A 26,181-nucleotide genomic window follows, 5' to 3' on the forward strand; every position below is an offset into this window, starting at 1 on the left:
GCATTTAGCGTTAATCGAAGTTCGCTCGTCGGCCGCTATTTGTCGGTGTCGGCGCTCTCAGTGCCTTATGAGCAGAGTCCTCTATATTGCTATATAATAACTACGAAGTTGAGTCGTCGCAATCCGCCATTGTTGGTCAAATCATCAATGGCGGGCTGTGTTGTAGCATAGGCGTAACGTCAAGTAGGTGCAGTTTTTTCCATTTTTGTAGTTGGTTAATAAGAAAGATGGGTGGTTCTTCTGCACGAAGCTGTTCCATTAGTTGCAGGGATGGGTTCCGTGTTTTTGTTTTTCCTTGTAATCCTGAGGTAAGGGCGATATGGTTACAAATTTGCGGGATGGATAAGTGGCAACCATAGCCGTCTTCCACAATTTGTGAGGTGAGTTAGAAGTTGATTTAATTCAATGTATTGGATAAGTATTCATATGAAGATCAAGTTTTTACTTAGTTTCGGCTTAAGTTGATGAAAGGCTGTGATTTATTTCAAAGTTTAATACCTTTGGTACTCAGTTTTACGTTGTACGTAATGTAAACAGAAAAGAGTGCATAATAATTCCTGCTATTGTTGAGAGTTTTTCATGTTTATAAAGTTATTTGTGGCAATAGTGTGTTTAAAAACGTTCATAGTGTCGTAAAACTAATACAAGTAACCCGAGATACATTCAAGTGATTAATTCAAACAATATACATCAGAATACGCAACCTATTCACATGATGGAATGTGGTTAGTTGTTATTATTTCGTCGCGTGAAAGTTATACTTGTAAGTGTCCTTGAAAGTTATACTTGTAACCATATAAGTGCTTTCACGTTTGAAATACCATGAGGCACTTTAACGCGCAATGGAATCAATGATACCAGTTTTTATGAAAGACTTACTGAAATAATGTAATATTTAAGTATGTCCCTTTTGGAACTACGTTATTGGTAACGAATATTTGCAGATAATTGTATTCGAATTCATGCTGGATTTTACACCTTGTAATTACATGCGGTTTATAAACAGCGAAACCTTCCTTAATTAATATAATAGTCAACAGACAGTTTATAATTATTAAGATTAAGGTAGGTTTCCATGGAGTACTAATGAAGTGATTTGGGAGACTCCCTATCCTTCCAGTGCTGCCTTGTTCAATTCACTGTAAGGCCTACTTCCTTTCAATTTTTCTAAAAACCCTATTCTTTTCCTTCCCCTACCTCGTTTCCCCAACATTCTACCCTCTAACACCATTTTCAACATCCCCTCTCCGCTAATTATTCGCTCCATCCATAAATTCTGTCTCCTCCGTATCTCATCTAAAAGCTGCCTCTCCTTGCCAACCATATCCAGCTCTTCGTCGTTCCTTTTCCTCTCCGTCCATTTCACCTTCTCCATTTTTCTCCATACCCACACCTCGAATGCCTCGAATCATCTCTCGTCTTCTTTCCTCAATGTCCACGTTTCCGCACCGTAAAGCGCTACACTCCAGATCAACCTCTTCACTAACCTTTCTTTAAACTCTTATACAACAATCCTCTCAGAATTTCCTTCCTGTTCACGAACGCCTCCTTTACTAATGCAATTCTCTTCCTAATGTCCTTACTACCGTATCCGTTTACCTCTAACGTACTGCCTAAATAGTTGAACTGCTCAACCTACTCAAATTATTCACCACCCACCTTTATCTTAAGTCTCACATTCCTCGCTCGTGATGCTTTACAAAACCGCATTAACTTAGTTTTCTTGTGATTAATCCTCATCCCATACTCCTCGTGACGCTCGTATAACGCATTCACTAGAGCCTGAAGCCTCCTCGCTGACTGGCTAATCAACGCCTGATCATCCGCGAATCTCACTCATTTGAACATCATTCCTCCCACTTTTACTCCAGCTTCTAACTCATCCCACGCTTCTCTTACCATCTCCTCAGCGCATACGATAAAAAGTAGGCATACGCGGCGACAGAGGACAGCCTTGCCTCACACCTCGGCTAATGCTTACCCACCCAGGTTCTCCGTCCGCTACCCACACTTGCGCAGTCTGGGCCATATGCAGATTACAAATTAGTCGCCTATCCCTCCAATATACACTTATTCTCTTGAGGATTTCCATTAACTCTAACCAGTTCAAGCTATCTAACGCTTCTTCAAAAATCCACGGAACAGGCATATACGTCCTGGTCATATTCTAGGTTCCTCTCCACCAGGGACCTCATTATCGCTATTGCATCGCGAGTTGACTTCCCTTTCCTAAAACCAAACAGATCTTCGCCCAAATAGTCGTTTGCCCTTGCCTCCATTCGTCTGTTCAATATCCTCAGCACCACTTTCGTCGCATGCGATATTAGGGTGGTAGTCCTGTAATCTCCGCATTCCACAGCTTTCTTCTTTTTTGGTAGCGGAATTAAAACCGTCTTCACGAAATCCTGCGGCCATCATCCTTCCTCATATATCCTGCGTACTAGTTTGAAAAACCTTTTCTTACCTTCCTTCCCTAGATTCTCCAGAAGCTCACACGGGATATTGTCCACGCCCACTGCTTTACTAGCCTCCATATCACAAAGTGCTTTCTCTATTTCCGAATCCAATATCCCCGGCCCAAAATTATCCTCCCCCACTTCACTTTCATCCTCTAAAGTCAATCTCTCCGGTCTGTTCCTTCCTTCATAGAGATCCTCCACGTATTCTTTCCATCTACTCTGTACATCTTCTCGCTCGGTTAGCATTCTTCCATCTTTAGCCTTACTTTTAGACATGGCTTCTCCTGTTTTGCCGTCCGATAGCGACTTAACTTTGGCGTACAACGCGCCTACTTCTCCATCCCTCTGGAACGTCTTTTCCGCCAATCCTCCCTTGCCCTCTTAGTTTCACGTAGTAATCGATTATTTAGTTCCCTATACATTCTTTTGCCCTGATCTGTGTCCACGCTCTTCCACTTCTTCTTTCCTCCATTTCTTTTACCATTCCCTCCGTAATCCAAGGCTTCTTTATCCTTCTGCTGTCAACGTAGCTAATTGACTTCTCCGCCGCATTGACTATTCCCGTTTTAATATTATCCCACCCTTCCTCTTCAGTCTGTGTACTTCCAGTCTCCCGTATACTAATGTACAATTGTTCCTGATATCCTCCCCTTCAGGTGTTCTACGTTCCATTTCTTCTCCTTTCTAACTTTAGTATTAAAGTCTTTTGAATCTTACGTTACATTTTATAAGTACTAGGTTGTGGTCTTAATCTGCATCTGCTGCTGGGAAGCTACGCGAGTTTTTCACACTATTCATAAACCTCTGTCTTACCATAATGTAGTGTATTTGATATCTCCCAACATCCCTTGGACTTTTCCATGTGTACCTTCGCCCATTATGATGATTGAACCACGTGTTTGTGATGAATAACTTGTTTCTCCTGCAAAATTCTGCTGCTTTCTCTCCCTTATCGTACCGTATTCCTAATCCAAATTCTCCTACTTCGCTTCCATCCCTCCCTTCCCCGACTAAAGCGTTCCAGTCCCCCGTCACTACCAAATTTTTCTTACCCGGGGTTTCTCTAATTATTTCCTCCAGCGTTTCATACACCTCATCTACTTCTTCCTCCCTATGATTGCTAGTGGGCATGTAAACTTGGACCACCACAAGGTCGGTGGGCCGCGCCTCAATTTCTATCACCAGAATCCTATCGCTTACCTGATCTATACCTACCATACGCTTAGCCATCTTCCTGTTTAATACTAATAAAGCTACCCCTTGCTGGCTTACCCCCCCCCCCACCACTATATATAACCCTATACCCATCACTCCAATAGTCCCCCCATCCCTCCACCTCACCTCGCATAATCCTAAGATATCTATCCTCCCTTTATCCATTTCCCTTTTCATATTTTCTAACTTCCATGCCCTCATGATTGTCCTCACATTCCACGTCCCTACATTTATAGCCGACTTATTCTTCTCCATCTTCTTGGCCTTCTTCTCTCTTCATTGCTGCTGCTGCTGGTGATGATGATAAGTCTCTGCAAGGATTTCGCATGTTGACGACCCCGATGACCTTGCCGACCTCGCTGCCGTGCCCGACACCCGCCCTTTGCGGACGGGTCCCGGTCGATGAGATTCCGAGGCTCATTTGGTTGTACTCCATGTTTTCAGGGAAGAGATAGTTGGTGGGGATTCCCACTTCCATTCCAACAGTGTTTTTCACGTGACACCATCACGTGGACTACCTTTCGTCTGGCTCCTACCCTTCGACCTATCTGGCATGGGTGGCCCTACCGGGAATAATTTAGAATTAATCCCGCCAGTGCAGCTCTAGGGGTATTAGGAACGCGCAAGCCTTTCCACCGCGACAAGGTTGTAGCCCACGGGAAAGGCAACATACAGTACGTGCACGTAATTATTTAGCCATTTAATCATTATGAAAACATTTTCGTGCTAGTTATCTTCGTTTTCCTTGCCACAGGTGCACTTATAGGAATCAAAATTTGAATCCGCTCGGAAGGAAGGCTGGAATAAATTAAAAGCCTACTGATGTTCCGACGATTTTCGACGTCGCGAATTATCCTAAGCCTATTACACCAAAGAGGAGACCTCTCATATTCTATTTATCGTATATCGTTTCATACAAATTTTTTGCATGAAACCAAAATCATTGACGTGTGGTATCTCGATAGTGTTCCTTGGAAAAATCCGCTGTGTGTAATTCATGTTTGGCATAGTCGATGGCTGGATGATTCCAAGGTTTCGTTTCTTGGAGGGGTTGAGTGTTTTTGATGACTACATGCAGTCTTAGGAGCTGGAGATACTGAGCATGTCTTTATTTGTGCTTTTATTCATGTCATAAGCACCTATTACCCTGAGTTATATACTCCTAAAATCTCTTGTAGTTTGTCTTTTTCTATTATGCCTCATGATAGTGTCTTTAGGTAGTGTAAGTCATTTCTCATCTTCCATACGTGTCACCTGCGCTTGGTATTTTGCTGAGATATGACTACATATGTATATTTTTAAATGAAGTAATTGTTAGCATTATCATTCATCTATAATTTTTTTGAGAAATCTGCACAGTTGTTGAAAAATAGGCACGCAGTCTTTGTTAATGCTTATCATCTATCAAATGAGGTAGCTTCTCAAATTGACGTGTTTGTTTGAATGTAAGATTGAACTATACATTACAAGTTCTTTTCTTTCACATTGCCTTTGTTTATATTCTGGCAATTTTTCAGTTATGCCATTTTTCATTACTTCTATAGCATCAGCCTTGCTACTTTACATTGAAAAATGGTTTTCAAAATACTTCTAGAGTAATTAAACAGAGTCACTAGTTGCTCTTGTGTTAAGCTGTTTTGATGGTCCATGATTGTCAATATACAATAGTATTTTCAGTGATTATTAAGCGCAATTGAATGTCAACCCATTAAAAGAAGGTTTCTATCAGGTCGTAATACGTTTAGTCTTTGCCGTGGTTTTATCTTTATTTTCACCGTTTCCATTGTTGTCATGCCTAGAAAATTTGTATTTATGTTACCGAAGGTTTCGGGAATTAGTATCAACTATCCGAAAATTACCAACATTCTTTGCATACCAAACAAACGAAGAAATCTGCCCACATCTCCTTATGGGTAAATGGGCTGCTAGGACTAACAATGGCGGACGTCGTCATTCCCATAGTGGAAGCCTATGCGACGACTCGACATGATGAGAGAGTAGTGTTGAGAGAGCAATCTAGAGGACTCTGCTTAGGAGGTTTGGTCCCTCTCTCGCCCGGATTCATACGTTCGGTCGTGGAAGCGGGATTATAGCGATTGCCTCACGCCGCGAGCCGAAGGTGTAAGATACTGGGAGACCCTTTGTCCTCCACGCTCAAGTTCGATGGGCGAATGGACGTGTCTCTCACCCCTCCGATAGGCTACACGAGGGTCACGAGTTCACTAGTGGAGGCGGACGAGGTGGCTTACGATTTTAGTGGAGAACTGCGGTGCCGCTCCCGAAGTGCTTGTTAAAATGTTACTCAGATCATCTGTGCAGACTCTTTTAGCAAAAGGAATTACACCAGGAGAAATTTTTCCACGATGAAAATGACACATTTATGCAATTTTCGCTCATCGTGAGTCCACAATCCGGAGATCTGTTTGAAACGCAGCTCTCCACTCAATTCTTCTAATCGGCTAATCTTTAAATATGAACATTAGTACAGTTTTCACTATTAAGAGATTGATTGACTTATGGACTTACTTGGAATGGATAGGGATGGGATTACACTTGAAACACTACACTAAGTTTTCTGCCGGATCGCGTGACTCAATATCTTAATATTTTTAACCGTTTTTCTGTCCCGTTGTGATCCCGATTCGCATGAAAGTTGACCCTTGACCTGAATCGAAGCGCTCTTTAAGGCCGTAACCAGGTGAGGGGTATTTGGGAGTGACCGATGGTGAAGGGCAATATCGAAAACACAGGTGTTTGAAGAGCGTATTTTCCATACTTTTGAGACTTGTATTTTGTATCTAAAGTACAGTTTCTAATATAATTTGTTATTTTGCTGCTGTAATACATTCACAAATTATTCTGTAGTTTCAAAATATTTTAAAAATATAAATACTTGTTGAGATCAGTTTAGATTTTATCTCACCAATGCATGGTAACCTATATAATACCATACGAAATTTGCGCAATTTCAGTGCAAAGTAGCTACCCTCTTACTCTTTTTTCCTGAGGACGTTCCCGCAATACGCTTTACGAACCCTGGCTACCTTGGTTATCTGCCACAAAAATCTCTTTTATGTGATCCCCACGATAAGTTGTAATTGCTCCCAGATATTTGACTTATCCGCTGCTGACTCCATCCGCAACACATACTTGGGTATAATACTATAGTAGGGTAGTATACATACTTGGGTAGTATACTATAATGATCAAAAGGGTGCCAATTGCACTTTGACTTGGGGGACTACCCTATTCCTATCCAGATTCGATAATTCCCATGGTAATTTTACTAAGGTTCTTGGTGGTAGGTGCTTGGCCCTTGAATTCCTTAAGTGTGAATTTCATCTCAATTCACTAGTCAGGTTTGAAATTTACTATTAAAAAAATAGTGAAGTAAGTAAGTTATATGGTAAAGTGTGTTACTTGTGTATTTTTCTCTATGCGTTGTGATAATATTGAGTTCATGTAGTATCTAACATATAACAAGGCAATCTGAAGTTTGTTCTGGTACATTCTTTGTTGGTGGCAGATCAGTGCCAGACTTTCCTTTCTCAAGTAACAAATAAAAGCCGTGGTATAAGCGGGCTAGTCTACTATTCAATAAATTATATTTTTCTGACTACTTATTTCACTTGATCAACCACAAAATGCTTAGCCAATATACCGGAGGTAATATTTCTGTTAAAAGGTGGATATTGAAAGCGGACGAGGAAAAATATATTTATGCAACGAAATTTGTCTATTTATGTTCCATTTAATCGGCTCAAAATATTTCCATTGACAACTTCTGCAGAATTATCTCGTCAGAGATAAGTAATGTGAAACTACTTGTTTTCCATTGTCGAGCCGTTTTTCGAAATATTGCGCGACACGTCGGTGGATATTAAGTCTATCTCGTAGTGCAAAGCCCGTGACCAATTAAATGGTTTCTTGTGTAGGGATAATCTTAGATCGATCTTATTTTAACAGCTCCATTCCGCTTTCGGGATCGCTGCCTTGTTGTTGTTTTTCAGGCAACGTTTCTCCTGCCGTCTTAGAGGCGACTTCGGGTCGAACATGATCTGCAAAATCTTCCATCTTTCGACCTGAAAATGCGTCAAATACGCGAGGAGAAACGTTACAATATGGAATACTAAACTCAGTTGGCCGTATAATATCTCCCAATGCTCGTCCACCTTACAAAAATCAAACAGTCACGCACATTGAGTGCGTGTGTGTACATCTTACAAAGGCCAGACATCCTTAGCGAAGTCTCTCCAGCCCTGTGAAGAATAATCCCGGTTGTAGACCAAGAAACCTTAGTTTGGGTACTACAGCCCTCACAAAGGTTCTTGTTTTGGTTTTGTGTATGTGGGAGTGGGTTTGTACAATAGGGTGGATCGCAAAAATCGATTTTTTTCAAATCCATCTGGCCCAATGAAAAAAAGTTGTGGGACCAATCAAAAATAAGGCCTGAAAAATTTGAGACCTCTACGTGAACCCCTGACCCTCGCTCAAATGAAATTTAGGGGGGAGGGTCAAAATTCGACAAATATAATATTTTATGGTCATTCCCTATAGATTTTGCCGAGTTACTATCCTATAAGACCAAATTTCGTGCATTTTGACGTATCTGACACCGTTTAGCCACAGAATGCCTAATTTGAGTCCGCGCCCGCGAAGAAAATATTCCAACGCCCACGCAGCGTCGCGGATACAAGAGCAGCAAGCCGATTCCGTCCCCTCCCCGCTCGCTTTTCTCCTTCCCACGCCTCGAATGCAGCAAAATTCATCCCGCGTGTGCTGCTAGGAGGGCGTTCATCTTTGATAATATAAATCAGAAGATGGTAGAAGGTAAAAAACGATGCGTAGTGAGACGACTTGTCCCTTATTTGGCGCCTCGTCGGCGTTAAACAAATCGATGTTACCAACTTTTAGAGAAGTGATGAAATATTTTTAGATCTGCGAACGCAGGAAAGGAGACTACGGTCTATGAACACGCCTCTCGGGTGGCTATGAAGGCGTTGGAACTTAGGATATGCACTTCTATTCCGGTATTGTCCGACAGATGTGACTAAATGGATTTTGGGTGAAGGCCGCCGGTAACCCCTCCCCGCTCCACTCTAGAACGCCTCAGATGCACCAAAATTCACACCAAGTGCGTTTTTCTTCGGTAGTCTTACTAATATTTGATGTTTCAGCATCGTAGAGCTCAATTCTCTCGTTTTCTAGGAGAAACGCTGTCTGAAATGCGACAACTACACGGCAGAAAACCCGAAAACAGAATAGAGCATTCAACTACCTGTCGCGGAAACCTTGCTGCCGACATCGATCTCAATATTTTGTTTTGATTTTCAGTAAATATTTGACTATATCCACGTATTTTAACTGCATTTTTAAAGTATGCATTGATTTGATGCTTTAATGAGCTTTGATGCTTTGCTTTGTTTTTCTGCGTTAACTGTCAAGAAAACGTTGACGACGGCGCATCTTATTTAGGTTCGGATGCAGTAGGTGGTGTATCTGCGTGATAGTACTCTTTCCACGCTCCGAAGGCTCGTGATTTGAAGTCTGCACGCCATTTATGTCTCATATTCTTTGAAAATTCGTCCTGATCGAAATTGCATGTTAAACCCTCGGGGAAATAAATGCACCGTTTCGTGATTGACTTGCGAAGCATTACGCGTTTTACTCAATTCTTCCATCTACATGCTCTAGAATTTTCCTTGTGAGTGCAGTGATATTTCCATTTTTGTATATGTCATGTCAAAAATCCCTCTTTTCAATCCTCTTAGATGACACATTACTTCCTTCCACAACATCTTACAATACCATTTTCAAATTGTATGTATTTTATTTTACTGGAATTCGTAAGAAAAGTACGAAATGGCTTTACTGGCCATGTGAGTTCAAAACGTTCTTCTGAACTTCATTACTTATTTATTCCTCCAACACATTCATTACCTCATCAAATGCATATAAATAAAGTGGCTAATGGAAACGAATGAAATAAACGAATCACTCGTGATGATGATGGACATAGCACTTATGTTTCTCTATTATTTTCCTGCTTCAATTTTCTTAGCATTGATGTCGCATAACCTGATTTTTTTAATTCTACGGCTCTAAAGCATGAATCACATTTTCTGGACTTGTAATGGCTTTCGTTCGCGGACTAGGGTTGTTACTTGTAAAGTAACTGTCAACGTAATGGAGTCACTGCCTTTAACATTTGAATGTAAGCGTGTATCCTGCTATTTAGTCAATAGGTTATACTTTAATGACATGCGTGAACGTGGGTGTTTAGGATACGTTTACGATATATGGAGAATGTATTTCCTGCATAATGTTCCGTAAAACCGGTTCAAAGATGCGATCTTTGTCCTCGGAAGCTTTTATTTATTGGTTATTTATTAATTTGGTTAAATTTATATGTTAGTACTACAGAAAAAGGAAATTTAAGCATATTCTATGGATTAATATCGAATTTTGAAAAGACTCAAACGTTCAAAAGTTGATTATTGAATCCTTATTACCCGCGTCAATTTTTATTTTCATTTTTAAGGAGCATTGAATCGACGAGTTTGTACATTAATTTTCAAGCTTTCAAGGTATAAATTGGTTGATCCATTTTTCATTACGTTTTATCGGAAATTCGAAGTCAGTTATTGCTTGTATAACTAAAATCCTCCATTTGATACCCACATTGTATCTTGTTTTAATTTTTAACCTTTAAGTGACTGATGACAACTTTCATCTGTGCATCACCTTGGAGATAATTTGAGCGTCAATAATTGTGACAACCCTTCAGAATTACCGAGATCGATGAAAAAAAACTTTACAATGAATCGGTTGATTTAAAAATGTAATAAGTGGCAAAGCAGTAAGTCTTTCACTCGCTCCAATATTTGGAAATAATGTTTACTCTTGGAACATCATTTCTCGCTCTAGTTAACTAGCAGTATAGCTTTTGGGGGTACCTACCAAGCGACGGTTGTGGACGCAGCTGAAGCACCGCCTCTCCCTTTATGCATCCTATCATCTCTTGTACTGCCCTTTACCCTGCCTTCACTTGTTGAGGTGGGTTGGATGGAGGAGAGGGAGCTGTCAATCCCCTCCTCCGCTCAACCTCCGCGCACTACTCTTCTCACCCCCCTCCCTCCCTGAGGACCAAGGGCTCTGACCTCAAGGCCTCGCACTTCAGTGGGGGCGAAGGGGACTCCCCCCCCCCCTCCACACCCCAGTTTGATTCGTGGCCCTCGATGCCCGAGTGGATGGGCAGTGGTTTGTGAGTTGCGCTACTTGCCTCATCTCCTTTCGCTCACCACCGACGGAGACGAAGCCGGGCGGTTTTCTTCGCTCGAGGCGAAGCCACAGGATCGGTTCGGCGACGTTTCGCCTGTTCTCATCAGACATGGGACGCTCTCCGCCCGTAAACAGTTGGAGGAAGGCGCTATTCGGACTGCGATCCATCAGGAAACTCTCCTACGCCCAGGAAATGTTTCAGGTTGTGATATCAAGGCTTATTTTCTTCGTTCACATCCCGGATCCCTTTTAGATTTCCGCCTGTGATGAATCCTCACTCGGTAGTTTTCTACACCCGTATTTTTCTTACTGTCCTGGTCATCGTCGTTTGGTGTTATGATTCCAGAAATTTCCCAGCTCCTTATTCCATCCTCATTCCGCAAGTTTACTTGTTATTTTATCCTTGCCAACTTTAGGACCATCATAATTTGCTGCATAAATGCTATTAATTTTTCGCATACCTTTTTATAACGATATTTACCCTTGGATAACTTGTTACAAAGTCTAATTGCATGTTGCGTTATCTCCAAAAGCCACATATTTTCTTATTTCCCAATTTTGGTGAATTTTGTTCTATTTTTCTCGGTCTTATGAATGCATAGTGTCTTTTGAGTCCTTAATCACATACATTACTGTCAGTTTCTTCCTTCTTTCTTTCTATTTTCTCTCCTTTCCAATGCCACCATCACGTTGGCATGCTTGCCTGGAGTAAGCATGATGCATTCGTTAATGAACTTCTTCTTAGCGTTCGGATTTTGTTATCGAGTAACCTGAATAATTTTTACACTCTATTTTATCCGTTTTACTGTCTATAAACTCCGCTGATCTATATGCCGCACCAATTTGTACTAAATTTAAAGGTTATTTATTATATTCTTCTGGGATTGTCACATCCGCATCCGCCTTTAGAACATGGCACTAGCACGTTTAGTTAGAGCAATAACCGATTTATTTATCATATATAGCGAGAGATACTCCTTACGTTTCCATATTTGTCATCGATATTTGCTCTGAGTAGTTTTTTGTTATCTTGTCGTTCATTCACGCGTTTTATTTAGGAAATTCCTGATTAACCTCACAAGGCAGATGTTTCAGTTATTGGCCCCCATGGTAAGATTCAAGCTCTTCATCATTCCAAAACCTTTCCTTTTTACTAGATTACTGTTACCGTTCTAGAAAAACTTTAGCAGTCCCCTTCGCAAAATATTTCTCAAGTTAATACAGTTTCGCCTCATCATTCACTTCAGAATTCATCACTTATCATAAAAAAATACATTAAGACGACTTTGATATTATTTTATATCTTTGAGAAAGTCATGAATAAGAATTGCGTCCATAATAAAATCCAGATGCCCGTACAGTTATAAAAAATTAAATAAAAAAGGCTTATTACTCTAATCTAAAGTACTTATCAGAAGTTCTTCAATCCTTATGAGGATTCTTAGTTTACGAGCCGATATTTTCAATATTTTTTATGATTTTGACCTGTTTTGGACAGTAAAGAAAGAATTTTATGTCAATATTTTACTAAATACCTATCCATTTTCATACTACGCATAAAATAACGACTCATAATTTTTTGTTTCGCTTGTGCTACGTTTTAAAGTTTATTTTAAGATTAGATTTTGGATATTTAGTTATTCGATTGTATGTTTGCCCATTCCAGTCACAAGTTAGCCTAGTATCGGTTTCACTTGTAGTTCCTCATTCCGTTGGACATTTCATTTACTCTCTCCATTCCCATGCCACATTCCATTCACTATTTTGAGCCCTAACCACCCGTGCTCCAACCAATTATGCCTCTGCAGACGATCCTTGATGAGAATACCATCAAGGAAAGAGTTGATCATCGGTCGCCTTCCCCCCCCCCTTGTACGCGAAAGCCAAAAGGTAGTCAACCCAATAGATAGTAAACCCTTCATTTAAGCCCCGCGGAAGCCCACGCCGCGATGCCATATCGAAGTGGTATGTAATCATTAAAAGTTGAGTGGCATTGAAGTGATCAGCTTGTAATCTCTTGTATATCTCGCGATTTTACTGTCCTAGCGATATTTGCAGTCGACATTTTACCTCTAATTCATTTTTTTTAACGAAAAGGCTATTTAACCCATTTATGTCTAGTGTTCCATTTTTGGAACACCTGACGCGACATTCTAGTTTAATGACTACGACTCATTATACACCAATATGCCACGGTTTTTCTTCCTGTGCCTATTTATAAAGATATATTGTATTATGGGGCGCAAAGATTTAGTCAGTTTTGCCAACCCCTCGCAGCCAGTGTGTTGAGAAATATCGGTCTTTTTTTCAAGGCAGTTTTTCTGAGACTATCTCTAATGTTATATTGTTAACTATTTTCCATTACGCCCAAATGTAAATTTTCCCCGGTATTTTCAGTAATAGTTAACCTAAAGTGCTTAATGAAGAAAAGTTTGAAACAACGTATTTTGTTTTAGTTATACGCTTTCATTTAACAGTGTTCCATTTTTGGAACACTAGGCAAAACCACTACTATTATGCGTGCATTCAGGCGCACTGAAATATTCACTTTAATTTTAAATAAAGCAAGCAATTCGATGTGGAACAATTAATAAACTTCCCGGTTCATTGCTGCGCGCTTCTGCTCATCTCATTCATGGTTCTTCTGACGAGAACTTTGACAATGCTGACCTTTTGCTTATATCGGATGGTGAAACTACTAAAAATTACGGTGCATCGGCTTCTGCTTCGCCTCAACCTCTTCTTGCTCAAAGAAAAAAGGTAACCAAAATTGTGCGCAAACGGAAAAAGCTGATCTGACTGCCCAGCCAGTAGGAGGTAGTTTCAGAAGAACAAATCACGAAAATAAAAATCCTAGCAGAATATTTAGAACTCTTTCTGGGTATTGCAGTGATTGATATGATTGTCAAATATTCCAATTTATATGCTGCAAGTAAGGGCGTAAACCTTGAACTGACTGTCGGTGAGTCTCGGTGTTTTTTGGGAATAATAGGGTGGTTTCCTATTATTTTTTTATTGCCTAAATCGAAAGATTATTACTCCTGGAGTACGTATTTCACGCTTTTAGATTTTTAAATGACGATATCTATTTTTCGCGATTAAATGAAAAGTGAAAATTTTCAAGCGCGCGAAAACGCGACGCTTAAGTATGAATGTCGGGAAGTCTCTCCGCGTGACGTATTTCTGGTTCCCCCTCCCGCCCTGCGAGGTGACCTTGAGGCGAGGCTTAGCGCTGATACGACGCAGGCTGCTAGCGGCTAGCCTAGTACCCTGCTGACTGGTAGCGCTTGGCTTAAATAAGGATTATTAATAACTTATCAAACGAGGAAAACTTTCCGACCTTAGCCAGTTTTAATAAGTGATTGTTAAGACATGTTTCCCTGAGCTCTGCGCCTCATGCATGCAATGGTAACCTCAGACTACGTATAACTCCTATCTTCTCGTATAGAAACTAGGTCCCTGTGACGTCACGTGGAGTGGCATCGCATGGGCGCCAATCTGGCCCTTTTCAAATGAGGATAAAAATGGACCATTGCCATTCGTCTAACCCGGTATTTCTAAAACAAAATAATTTGTATGTTAGGAATACACTAATGGTGGGTAACGAATCGCAATCAATGCCTTTCGTTTTCTTTGATGAAGGAAACCACCCTATTTTTCTGAGTGGTTACGTCTCTGTTCCGAGACAACATATGTTTTGGGAGCAAAAACCAGATTCGCATAATTCTCTAGTTAGTGGTGCAATGAAACGTGACCTTTTTGAAACAATATTTTCAAATTTGCATTTTGCTGACAATTCCAACTTGGACCACGTGGACAAGTTTTCCAAGTTGCGACCTCTAATTGAGCGTCTGAATGACATTTGTATGAAATTTGTACCAAATGAAATATACTTCAGCTTTGATGAGGCCATGATTTCCTATTTCGGTCGTCGCGAGTGCAAACAGCTCATTCGGGGTAAGCCTATTCAGTTTGGGTATAAATTATTGTATGGTCCAACATGTCTAGGCTACCATTGCTGGTTTCAGCCTTATCAAGGAAAAAACCCGAACACTCAATACCAATAATATGGTGTAGGTGCTTAAGTTATTTTGCGATTGACTGAGGCACTCCCAACGCAGCATCCTGGTAAATACCATTATGTGTTCGACAACTTTTTTTTACAAGCATTGCACTCCTCGATAAACTTCACTCAATGGGCAACCAAGCAAGAGGCACAGCGAGAAAAGATCGCGTAGACAAACCTCCTTTACTATCTGATGATACCCTAAATAAAAAAAGATAGGGGCACATTTGATTACCGAATTGATGGAAAAGACAGTGTTGTGACTGTTGCATCTTCCGGTGCTGGTGTCAATCCTTAGCAACAGTCAGTCGTTATTCTCAAAAGCAGAAAAAAAAGATTCAAGTTACTCAGCCAAATTTTTAAGGTGTATAATCAGTATATGGGAGGAGTGGACCAAGTTGATGAAAGTATTGACAAGTGTCAAGCATCAATCCGTGGAAAGAGATGGTACTCGAACCCTCCGGTTATACTGCTTTAAGCTGGCTTCACAAAATGCTTGGCAATTGCATAAAATTAACGATGTGAAGCCAATGAATCCTCTTGAATTTCGTCGCCGTGTGACCTGTCACTATATAGAGACATATTGTCATATTGCTGAGCCTGGTAAGAAAGGGAGACCATCTATGAAGCGTAACTCTGAATCACGTCATGATGGCATGAATCATTATAATGTTAAGCAGGGAAAGCAACTCACTGTGTCCAATGTGACAAAAAGACCACTTTTCAATGTTAAAATTCCAGTGTATCCTTGCATGTCAAGTGTTCACCTGGATATCATTCTTAGTAGTGACTTAATAAATTCTTAATCAAATTTTTTGCATGCTATCAATGAGTACGTCATAGTAGTGGATTTGCCTAGTGTTCCATTTTTGGGACACCTCGTAATTAATAATTGGTTTTTCTTTCCGATATTGTTTTCATACATATTTTTATCTACAATATGTAAAAATCAGGGTAAAATTTGCATAAAACTACCTTTATCCTCCGAACTTGATAGCCTTAATCCTCAAATCTTTTATTGCTCATTCATAATTGTTTAAGAAAATATTCTGGTAATTCTGTAGATACTTCTCCTCTTGTGGTAGTCATCCATTTCCCGTGAGTAACTGTGTAATAACTGTGCGAGATTTTTGCTAATGTAACTTTTGGATATTAGTGACGCATGTTTTCAGCAAGACGCATGTTCGCAGCTTAAGCCTCATCTTGCGAAAACATGCGATTGCGAAAACATGCGAAAACATTTCGAAATTGAAGGGTATTTCGCAATAGAAGGAACGTATTATCATTTCCCCCAATTTAGGTTATAGAAGCAAACATCAAGGAGCGGCGTGATAAAAATTAACCGTTTTTAGTATTTCATCCCGTTTAATATGTAATACGCGTGAAACGTTACTTTTTATGACCATCTTTGATTTTCTGAATCTGTATACGTTGACAGAGATCAAAACCATTTAAATATCTCACTGACTCAGTTGAACCAACTTAGGGCAATTCAATTGATGCGAATACGTCGATCATCGTTGGTGATGAAAATAATGGTTCGCTACCTTGGGTTCCAAGGCAGTCACTTGCGTATAAGAACATCCATCTCATTACGTGATCACTTAATTCGAATTGCTCAAATGCCAGACTATTAGGTGTGAGAATTCATGGTATGGTAAAATTGACTAAACTTTGGTCTATTCGGACCGATAACTCCTTGCATAATGGAAAATATGGTCAAGATACATGAATTTTAAGAAAAAGACTTTCCATGCCCTCGACTTGTTTAAGGACGCCGTGAATCGACGGACAGAAGTCGCGACAGGTGCTCTAACAATATATTGCTACTAATATTTATCTTGTGAGTGTTTCTTTCACAGTGGGTTTTTCGCTCATTGGACCTTAGTTCGAGTGCCGGTCGAGACAAGTGATTTTTACTCTGCAGAGGATTTTTACCGTTGTCTAATGTGCTGTTGTTTCCCAAAATGTGGATTTCCCTTTCATTAATTACATTTGGTTTTCTGTGGAACTGGTAACGTGGTTTGATGTAGACTCGATCGCAAGTTGTTCCATCCGCTCTGTAATGGTGTAATGTCGTCACGCTGCTATATCGTGTCATCTATTTAAACTATTGCGACTATTTGTTATATTTCAAAGAGGACGCGGTCTGAAATAATAACAATTCACTAACACAACACGAATATTTCATTTCACTATCACGTTTTACAATACGATTCACTACACATGTGATATAACTTGCACACATGCAAGTAATACTGATCACTGGATTTACTTCCCTTTATATAGCCTACCGTTTACCGTACTCCGTACGAAATTACTAGAAAAGTAATCTGCACAGAATGGGAACTTCGAAATATGGACGGCACTGATCATTCTCGAAACCAAACACCATTATTGTGTATATTTTAAAGTTAATAATTATTTTCGTAGGTATTAAATAAGCTTAATTATTACAGTACCTATAACATTTGAATATCAACAAGCTTATTTACGATCATTATTACATAGGCTAATTATTTTAATAGCCTTAAATGCACAAACGATTAGTAAACGGTTCTGGAAACCTGGCAATATGTAAGCTAAACCTAAAACTTAGCTATGGGTATACACGCTTTTCCATTAATAAAACTTTAATAGAATATAGTTTAAATGCTTGGTCTTGATCAACATGACATATTGGTCGCTTACGTCAGTAGCGACATCCATCTTGTGGAAATTGCTCTTTGTAATTACTAAATATGCCTCACTGCATCAAAAGAGTGCAAAATACGGCTGTAGCGTCTCCTCCAATACGTCGTTTCACATTAACCGCGCACCTTAAAAGCTTAGAGCAGAATGTGATTTGTTCCCCGGTTTCCTTCTGTTTTTTTATTTAATCAATCGTTTCCCCTGCTCTACTACCTTTTCTACGAATTTATTACCGAGAGAAACACCATAATGAATGCTGCGATGCTAAATAGTTGTTCCTGAGATTTTAAAAATTTCCAAGTCCTCCCTGAAGATGCTCGTTTTGAAATGTTTTTCTCAGGCGAGAATTTTACCGTTGTTAACATCAATGGTGTGGACTTGTGGGGCGTGTTCCTCCACCTCTGATTTATCGGCGTGCCCCAGTTGAATCGCCGCACTCTGCTCCTCAAATCTAGTCCAGTTTCACCCTCATACTTTTCAGTCGCATTTGCCGCATTTTTATTGGTATGCTACTCCCTCCGTTTCCAATTTTTCTCTTCCTTTGACGTTCCGGATTATGTCCTCTATTTTCATGCGTGTTTTAAACACGGTTATTATTTGATGCCTTCGAATGTCTGGATATTGATCAAATTCTTGCCAGAGAAAAACATTTCAATACAAGAATTTTCCGGAAGGCCTTGTAAATTAAAAAAAAGCATAATAACAGCTATAATAGAGACAATGGACAAATGATTAGCAAAAAATGGCTTTCAGTCATTTCTAAGATGAAAGAAAAAACTTCAGAAAGCTCTCTTCCAGCATATACCTACAAATTGATACCTGATGAGGTCTCTGGCATAGGAGAGGAAACATAGGCCATTTTAAAAATCTTGATACGGGCTAGCCTTAAAGCCATTAGTATTGACAAACTTAACCCGCAAAAGTTTTATTAATTTGACGGTATGAATATTTTTTGGATAATTAGGGACCACACGGAACTAATAAGTTTCCTTTGGTAAAAAGAAATTGCGAAAGTTCGGGGATTTAATAATGACTATTTTGCTACTTTCAAAATTCCTTTTTATCTTAATTTTTCTTTTCTAACGTGTAAATCATTCAACCTAGCCATTTTTTGTGAATATAAATAAGATTTATATTAAGGGTTCAGATATCGATAGAGACTGGTGTTGTATGCTGTAGTTTTATTAGTTTCTTATAAGTTCATACGCTGGTAAATTTTTGGTCAGATTTTTGGCTACATTATTAATAAAATTGGCTACAATATAATAAAAAATTGATATCCTATTAAACGAGTCGTGACAATCATCTTGTGACCATTTGGATATAATTTACGTCTTGGAGTTAACATTCTTTGGTAATCAGTTGCTTGTTAAGTCATTTTTTTGATATTAAGCTTTGTTGGGATCATTGGCACTTAATCGCCACATTGCATAAAATTGAGTTAACTTAGATTTTGTCATTATTTATATCCTAGATGTGTTATATTGTTATTGTTTTTTAAACTTATTGAAAAGAGTTTATAATTTTGCGTATTTCCTCAGTCGATGTGAATAGCCATTGCTAAAGGCGTTATTTTTATGTCGGTTTCTTGTCGTCTCTCGAATTCCTATGGCGTGACTTCTGGTAACCTTAATGGTTTTTTCATTGTTTATATTTTTTCTTCTCATTACGAATCGAGTGCTTTCAAATTCACTCGATGGCAAGACGACCTCGATAACATTTCCCGTGGGAGACACTAGTATTTCTCTAGGACACTCGAGGAAAATTTATAATTTGAGGAATGTACCAATTTCCGTAAACAGGGATAGTTTACGTCCCAGCAGCATCTACCCCATTATAATTCATGCTTTCAAGAAATAATCCCCGCAAATGTTTTGCTTCGGGATTGAGTGGATGTGCTGCTACTGTCTGGTTTTCCTTTGCATGCAGGTCATCGTCGTGGCAGTGAGTGCTTATTGCTTCTTTTGTGATTTGCGTGATAAAACCTTTCTCATTCAATGCCATACCGAGAGTCGTCCCCGGCGGATTACCGCTTGCTGCACGCGATTCTGCTTTGAAAGGGACTCTGGGGATACGATAGCGTATGGACGTCATTTTCGTGAGCCCAAATCTTCGGTCCACGTGTCTCGTCTACTTGGCATCGTTTCCAGAAAAAAACAACTCTATTCTCGAATTGGTTTTTGCGTCTTTTGAATTGTTCGCTGTTTTTCCATCCATATCATTTCATAAAGTGTTTTTTTTAAAGTCTCAATAACTTTGAATGGCATACAAATCTGAGGAAACTTGATTTATTTTTCGGTATGAATGAAATGATGCAACTTTCCTTTCGAATTAAAACGAATGACGAGCATTTTGCTGACGATAGAGTGCTAAGTGTTCAACTCTGATTAAAAAAATATGTTCAATAATGAGTATTTTACGATATTTTTCTCATCTAAATTGATATGTTAAAGTAATTATTGTGGAAGGTTACTCGGGATTTCCACCGGGTCAGGTTCTCTAATTCCATCTCGGTCGACGTTTCGATGAACGAGTTGTACATCGTCATCAGGTCGTTCATAATTATTATATATAATATAAGTAATTATTGCCATTATCGCGTAAATGTCTTGCAACGACAGAATATTGTGGGAGTAATTATTCCATCATCGCACAATATTGTTGTTGATTGAATCTCAGAATTTCGTTTTAACACAAATAATTTCTAGTTCACTGTGGGGTTCGATATCGTTGAGACAAGATTTCAATCAACCATTCTTGAAACGTCGGCTTTAGAACCGAGATTTATGAAAATGGGAGGCTTTCGGGAGCAGCTGCGTATTGCGCTTTGTCAAGCGAGCTTTCGCGGCCATTGCGGGGTGTATCATCAGGCGATGAATAAAAATTGGAAAGGTGGATGTCATTTATATGCTCATCATCCCTCTTCTCAATCCACTGGAGTGGTTGGGGGAGGAGTGACCTTGAAGTCAGAGGATCTCTGAGTCCTGTCCTTGAGCGGTCAGCGAACTTTCCCCTCTTATCACATCCGGGTGGGTGGGTGATTCATAGATCGGATCCTCTAGCAGCAGTTTCTTCTTGGCCTGGTAATCCTTTCTGGTGATGATGAGAGTGGCATTCCCTTTGCCGGCTCCCAGAATGATTATGCCGGCATTGGATTTAAGGTCGTCCATCACTAGTCTTTGGTTCAAGGGTAAGTTAGAACGTGGAGGCTTGGACTTTGTCAAAACATTGATGCCATCTTGTCGTATCCTCTCGGCATATTGATGTGGAAGCTTTCGTAAGGCGACTTCTTCGCCGATGATGATACCTTCCTTATACACTCCTTTAAGGAGGACATTTACAATGGAGGGTTAATGGGATACAATGGAGGAGGATAGGTTGGAAAGGGAGGTGTATAATGTGTTCATATAATTAGACTTTCAAGAAGGATGTGACGGGTTTTTAGGCCATAGTTATTGAAGCTGTTTTTGAGTGTCCTTTCCTACGCCATCGGATCGGCCGGAGTTTGAACTTTGAATTCCAAGATTGTATGCTTAGGGTGGTCCTTATTTTAAAATTTTTCGAATTTCTTTTGGGAAGTCCCTTAGTTTTGTCCCATTTGGTAGGAAAGTAAATCATGAAAATTATTTTTGCAATCGGGTACCGGGAAAACGTGCTGCGACGTATTTAAAGTTTTGAAATTTTGGTATTTTTGGTGCTTTTCGGGCATAACTGAAGATGATGTCACTCTCGGGTTATTTTATCACTTTTTTTTCTTCTACAACGACTCGTTAGACATTTGCAGTGTGTCACCTCAAATATCTGTCATTTCTGCCCTTGGGTTCCCGGGATATCGCACCAAGGGGAAGCGCGCGCCACCCCAGGCAGACACTCTGGGTGGCGCGCGGTTTGCATACTCTCAATATTTGTTGATCATTCTCACTCATCGTAAAAGCATGAAATTCTTTACATAAACTTTAAACTTCGTCAATAGAACCTTGAATGCTGTATTTATCACTGTTTATTGCCAAAACGGGCTTAGTAGCAGTGATTTATTCTCCATATCTAAATCTTATATCGAAGTGATTCTATCTAAATTCAGCGAATCATTTCTGAGAGCTAACACCCGGAATGGTAATGTGAAGATGCTTCTTCTTGCATGTATTTCTCTGCCATTGTACAGGCTCTGGGTTTCAATTTAGGACATTTTATTTCTTTGTATCGGGAAAAGGTGGAGTTAGTTGGGAGTTAATAGATAGGTGGGGGAGGAGCGGCCTGAGGTTGGGTGGATTTCCCAGTTTTGATGGATATTCGACTAGCAGAGGGAGAAGTAGGTGAGGAACCGAGGGGAAAATGAGGGTAAAGAGTCGCAGATATTGTGAAATTTTCATTGCAGAAATTAGAAGAAAATCACCCGAGAGAGGATTACAGAGAGCTCCTCGAATTTACTGTAATATTTTTGGGCGGTGTACCTCCGCTCCCGAGGTTTTTTACGATGTAAGATGGATGTCCAAAGCTTTGTATTGCCTGTAAATATTTCTTTTCTGCAAGGAGTTCCTTTTTTCGGCATAGAGTAGAACATAACTCGCGACGCATGCTTGTTTTTTGCGCGTCTTTACGTGGAGGCTTGGATTACTGCGCCAAATGCAGAAGAGGCTCCTAGGCGATATTTATTATATTTCAAAAATGTTAATGAATACAGAAAGTCCGATTGTGGAGTTAGTGGTACGGCATTGAGCATATTTCGGAACCATTTATGGTACATTTCCCCAGAGCCTGTAGCCAGTACTACGTATGCTATGCAACGGAAGGCAAGAGTAATCGAACAAATGGAAATAAGGAAATAAAAACTTATAGAGGAAGGTGGAAGTTAATCGTGTCAGCAGAGATGTAAGTTAAAGTTACTGTCTCCAACTCACTCCTAAACATTTTTTATTTCTCAACTCATCTCCAAGAATAATGAATATCATCATACTAATGTTTAACTTATACTTCCGCCCCATCTCGCCTGAATTCTGTTATTAATTGGTATATGTTTGATAGTCGTTATTCCATTACTAAGAGCGAAAATATACAAAATTCACATGAATTTTGTAGTTTTCCGATGAAATGAATCCAGGTGGTTTAAATATTTTTTCAACTTTTTACCCATTTGCATTTTTAATCTAAATGAGAAATAGTATGCCAGGCTGTGCACATATCTCCATGGAATATTCTATGTTGGTTTTAGACTTGCCGACTGAATAAATATATAATTCAAATGTTGAACTGTCGATGGCCTGGCATCTGAGGCAATTGAAGTGTGGCAAGTTTCCTCTTTGTGAAGGATTGCCACTTGGGGGTTATTTTTTCCATCACACCGTAAATCTCTTTCCGATCAAATAATTCAGCAAATGGGAAACTAGACGCAACGTAATAATCTTCTCTATTCAGCCATCCTCTCATAATTTTAAAATTAAGATACCTGAAAGTTTCCACTGTCCACATGCCATTCAGTTGGTGACGTCAGTAGAGCACCTGTTTACTTACTCGTTGAGGGAGACCCTTTCATGGAGGGAAGGAATCGCTCACAAAAGTGTAAAAAAAAGGCAACGAACCGCGAGTGGTTCATGCTTCTGGCCGAGGAGGAGCCGTGACCCACTCGGCATTAGTTCATGACGCCAACAACTTACCTGCGAAATAGTTAAGGCCGTAGATTTTTCGCCCATAATAGCTTGAAAAGTAGGCGACGGATCTAAAAACAGAAAAATGTACGTGACAATTTCATTTTGAACCGTATTATAATCGAAATTCAAAAAAATGGTCAGCGGGCCAATTGCATCCCGACTGTTAGATCCTGTAGTCCAGCGGTTCCCTAACTGGGGGTCGCGGGCCGTTCGGAAAGGGGTCGCGATATGTATACAAATAATATGGTGAACTATGTACTTAAACTTAGACAACCATTTTTAGGGGGTCGCAGCTAAAACGTATGGGATAAAATGGGTCGCGGAAAGAAAAAGTTTGGGAACCGCTGCGTGTAGTCATATTATGATGCCTATGCCGGTTATCCTTGGATTTAGGCTTATTTTGAGACACTTGTGAAACATTGGTGGTCTGTTGAACGGGGTCTCCCCGATGGCAATTTATCACGTCGATCTCAGTTTCGTATGCTATCATTCTCACATTTTCGTCGCACTTCTTGTTGTGTTTCCGTGGAATTGTGAGTTATCAGTGATACTACTCATTAATAAAATAAATGTTACATTTATTTAATGCCATCCAGAATTAGAAGTAAAATATTCATTTTCACTGGATATATGGTTTCTTGTATAGCTCCAAAATTGTGGTAAATGTAAAGCGTGACATGATCTTTTTTATTTAGATGATAGGAAATGATTAAGAAAAGAACACGCCGGAATCGTTGCAATGATTAAATGACTATTGGATAATAATAGAATAAATTACTGTTTCGTGTTTTGGACCACATAACCTTCCTCAGTTAGTCCCACTGCTCAAAGTTTTATTGAATTATTTGAGCTTCCTTTGTGTCATTCATGGTTCTATTGATTTTTCAGGCTGCTGAGAGTGGTGACTTGGAAGAATTTGGCCGATTGTACTTTGCAGAGCCAGCAAGGTTGCGTGTGCAGGATTCACGAGGGAGGTCGGCAGCACACCAAGCAGCTGCGAGAAACAAATCGCAGATCCTGCAATTCATTGCTACGCATGGTGGTGGTGAGTGACTTAAAATTAAAATATCACGTGACCATCGCCTCCCTTCTTGCCGAATACCATGGTGATGTAGAGATCTGCATCTTTTGAATGGTCTGTTAACCCATTTATGCCAAAGGTTTTAAAGTTACAAAATTTATCATGATTGCACATTAGATTGGTATAAATAAATATTAAAATAATAGTTAAAATAAAAAAACAACAATCTCTCCTCCTTTTTATTTGAATGAGGTGTTTAAAAAATGGAACTATGAGCAAATCCATAATGTACTCAATGTTAAAACCCATAATTTTACTTCAGTCATCAATTAACTCTCTGCTAAGAGTGATGATATTAAGGTCAAAAATAATTGTAAAAGGATTTATACAAGATTTAAATTAGTAAGTGGTATTTTTGTGGCATTGGGCATGGCTAGTTTGATTTTCTTGCTTTACGAATTTGTGATTAATTATTATTTAAAATGACATGGTAAAGTTTGAGGAATTGAGTGGTAATGGCATGAATCAAGATTGCCATTTATAAATGATCTTACTTTCTTGCCATGGTCAGCAGTAAGACCATAAGCCACAACATAATCATAGGCCACATGGCTACAAGATTCTAGATGACCCACAAAATTATATTTGGTACAAATGTCTTGTATCTATATCAGTCTACAAGAGGTATTAGAAAATTATTCATTTGGTCCTAATGAGCATTATCTGCAGTCTGCCAATTGTAAAAAAAAAAATAATCTCTCACATCTTATTTTACCATTTGCTGTAGCATTATGTTCATCTAGTCTGTGCTCCTATAACATAAACAATGAGAGCAAAGGGTTCAGAAATATGTAGTAAGCATGGTGGCAAGGATGGAGGAACAGTGTTCCTCAAGCCACTCTGGGCTGGACAAGAGTGTGGTGCAAGCACTTTTAAAACCATTCTAGTGACAAACATTATCCCGTACAGGAAAGAAGAAGGACCTTTGGTGTATTCAGCCATAATTTGCTTTATGATAAGTGGACAATGACATCTATATCACCCAATGGGGAAGTTCCAAATACAGATTTCGCATTGTGACTTTCATTTTATTTCTTACCTGAGTGCTAATGTTACAATGTATTAATGTATTTATTTTCTCACTAAATATCAACTGATCAATGTCTGGCATTGTGTCATTTCCCTCAGTCACAGCCCATCACACTACTACCAAGATCAGAATGCAAAGCAAACCACTCAACCTGGCTGAATGCACCCATGATGATGGTGGATTTGTCTAGTGTTCCAAAAATAGATCATTGTAAAATAATAGCTCGTCACAAAAACAAAAATAGATTGTTTAAAAAATTTCAGCTAATTGCACTAAATAACTATCAGTAATAATAATCAATAAGAAAATGATCACAACATTAGAGTGCAGTACATTTGGGGCAACATAATCATATGATGCATTCCCTGAGTTAGTCCCCCAGGATAAAAAAAAGGGGTTTGAAAAATAATATCCACTCTTCTCAAGACACACAATGATGAGTTAACAAAACATACCAACTCTGTTCACTATTAATCTGTATGCCTCTATAAAGAGGCATAGAAAGAAAAAATGTGACATATTGCCCTTTTTATGCTTGCAGTCTTTAAATAGCACAGTTGTGTCTGGTGTTCCAAATCGATACCTCCACTGCATACATATGTTTACTTTTTTTTTTTGCTGTAAACGGCTGGTGTCCTAACACCCCCTGCCACACGCCTTTTAGGCGGCTTGCGGGGTATTATGTAGATGTAGATGAAATGCTTAATAATTGC

At 39.4% G+C, this 26,181-nt stretch overlaps 1 protein-coding gene across 1 annotated transcript in view; it reads left to right on the forward strand.

The window, feature by feature from the left end:
- Positions 1 to 26,181, forward strand: part of LOC124159514 (transient receptor potential cation channel subfamily A member 1) — a 121,651-nt gene that overhangs the window by 59,565 nt on the left and 35,905 nt on the right. The window contains exon 5 of the mRNA XM_046535374.1: positions 24,246 to 24,402. Coding sequence (XP_046391330.1) covers positions 24,246 to 24,402 — 157 coding nt within the window. The remainder of the gene's footprint in view (positions 1 to 24,245; positions 24,403 to 26,181) is intronic.

This window comes from Ischnura elegans, chromosome 5, assembly GCF_921293095.1.
Source record: "Ischnura elegans chromosome 5, ioIscEleg1.1, whole genome shotgun sequence".
NCBI lineage: Eukaryota > Metazoa > Arthropoda > Insecta > Odonata > Coenagrionidae > Ischnura > Ischnura elegans.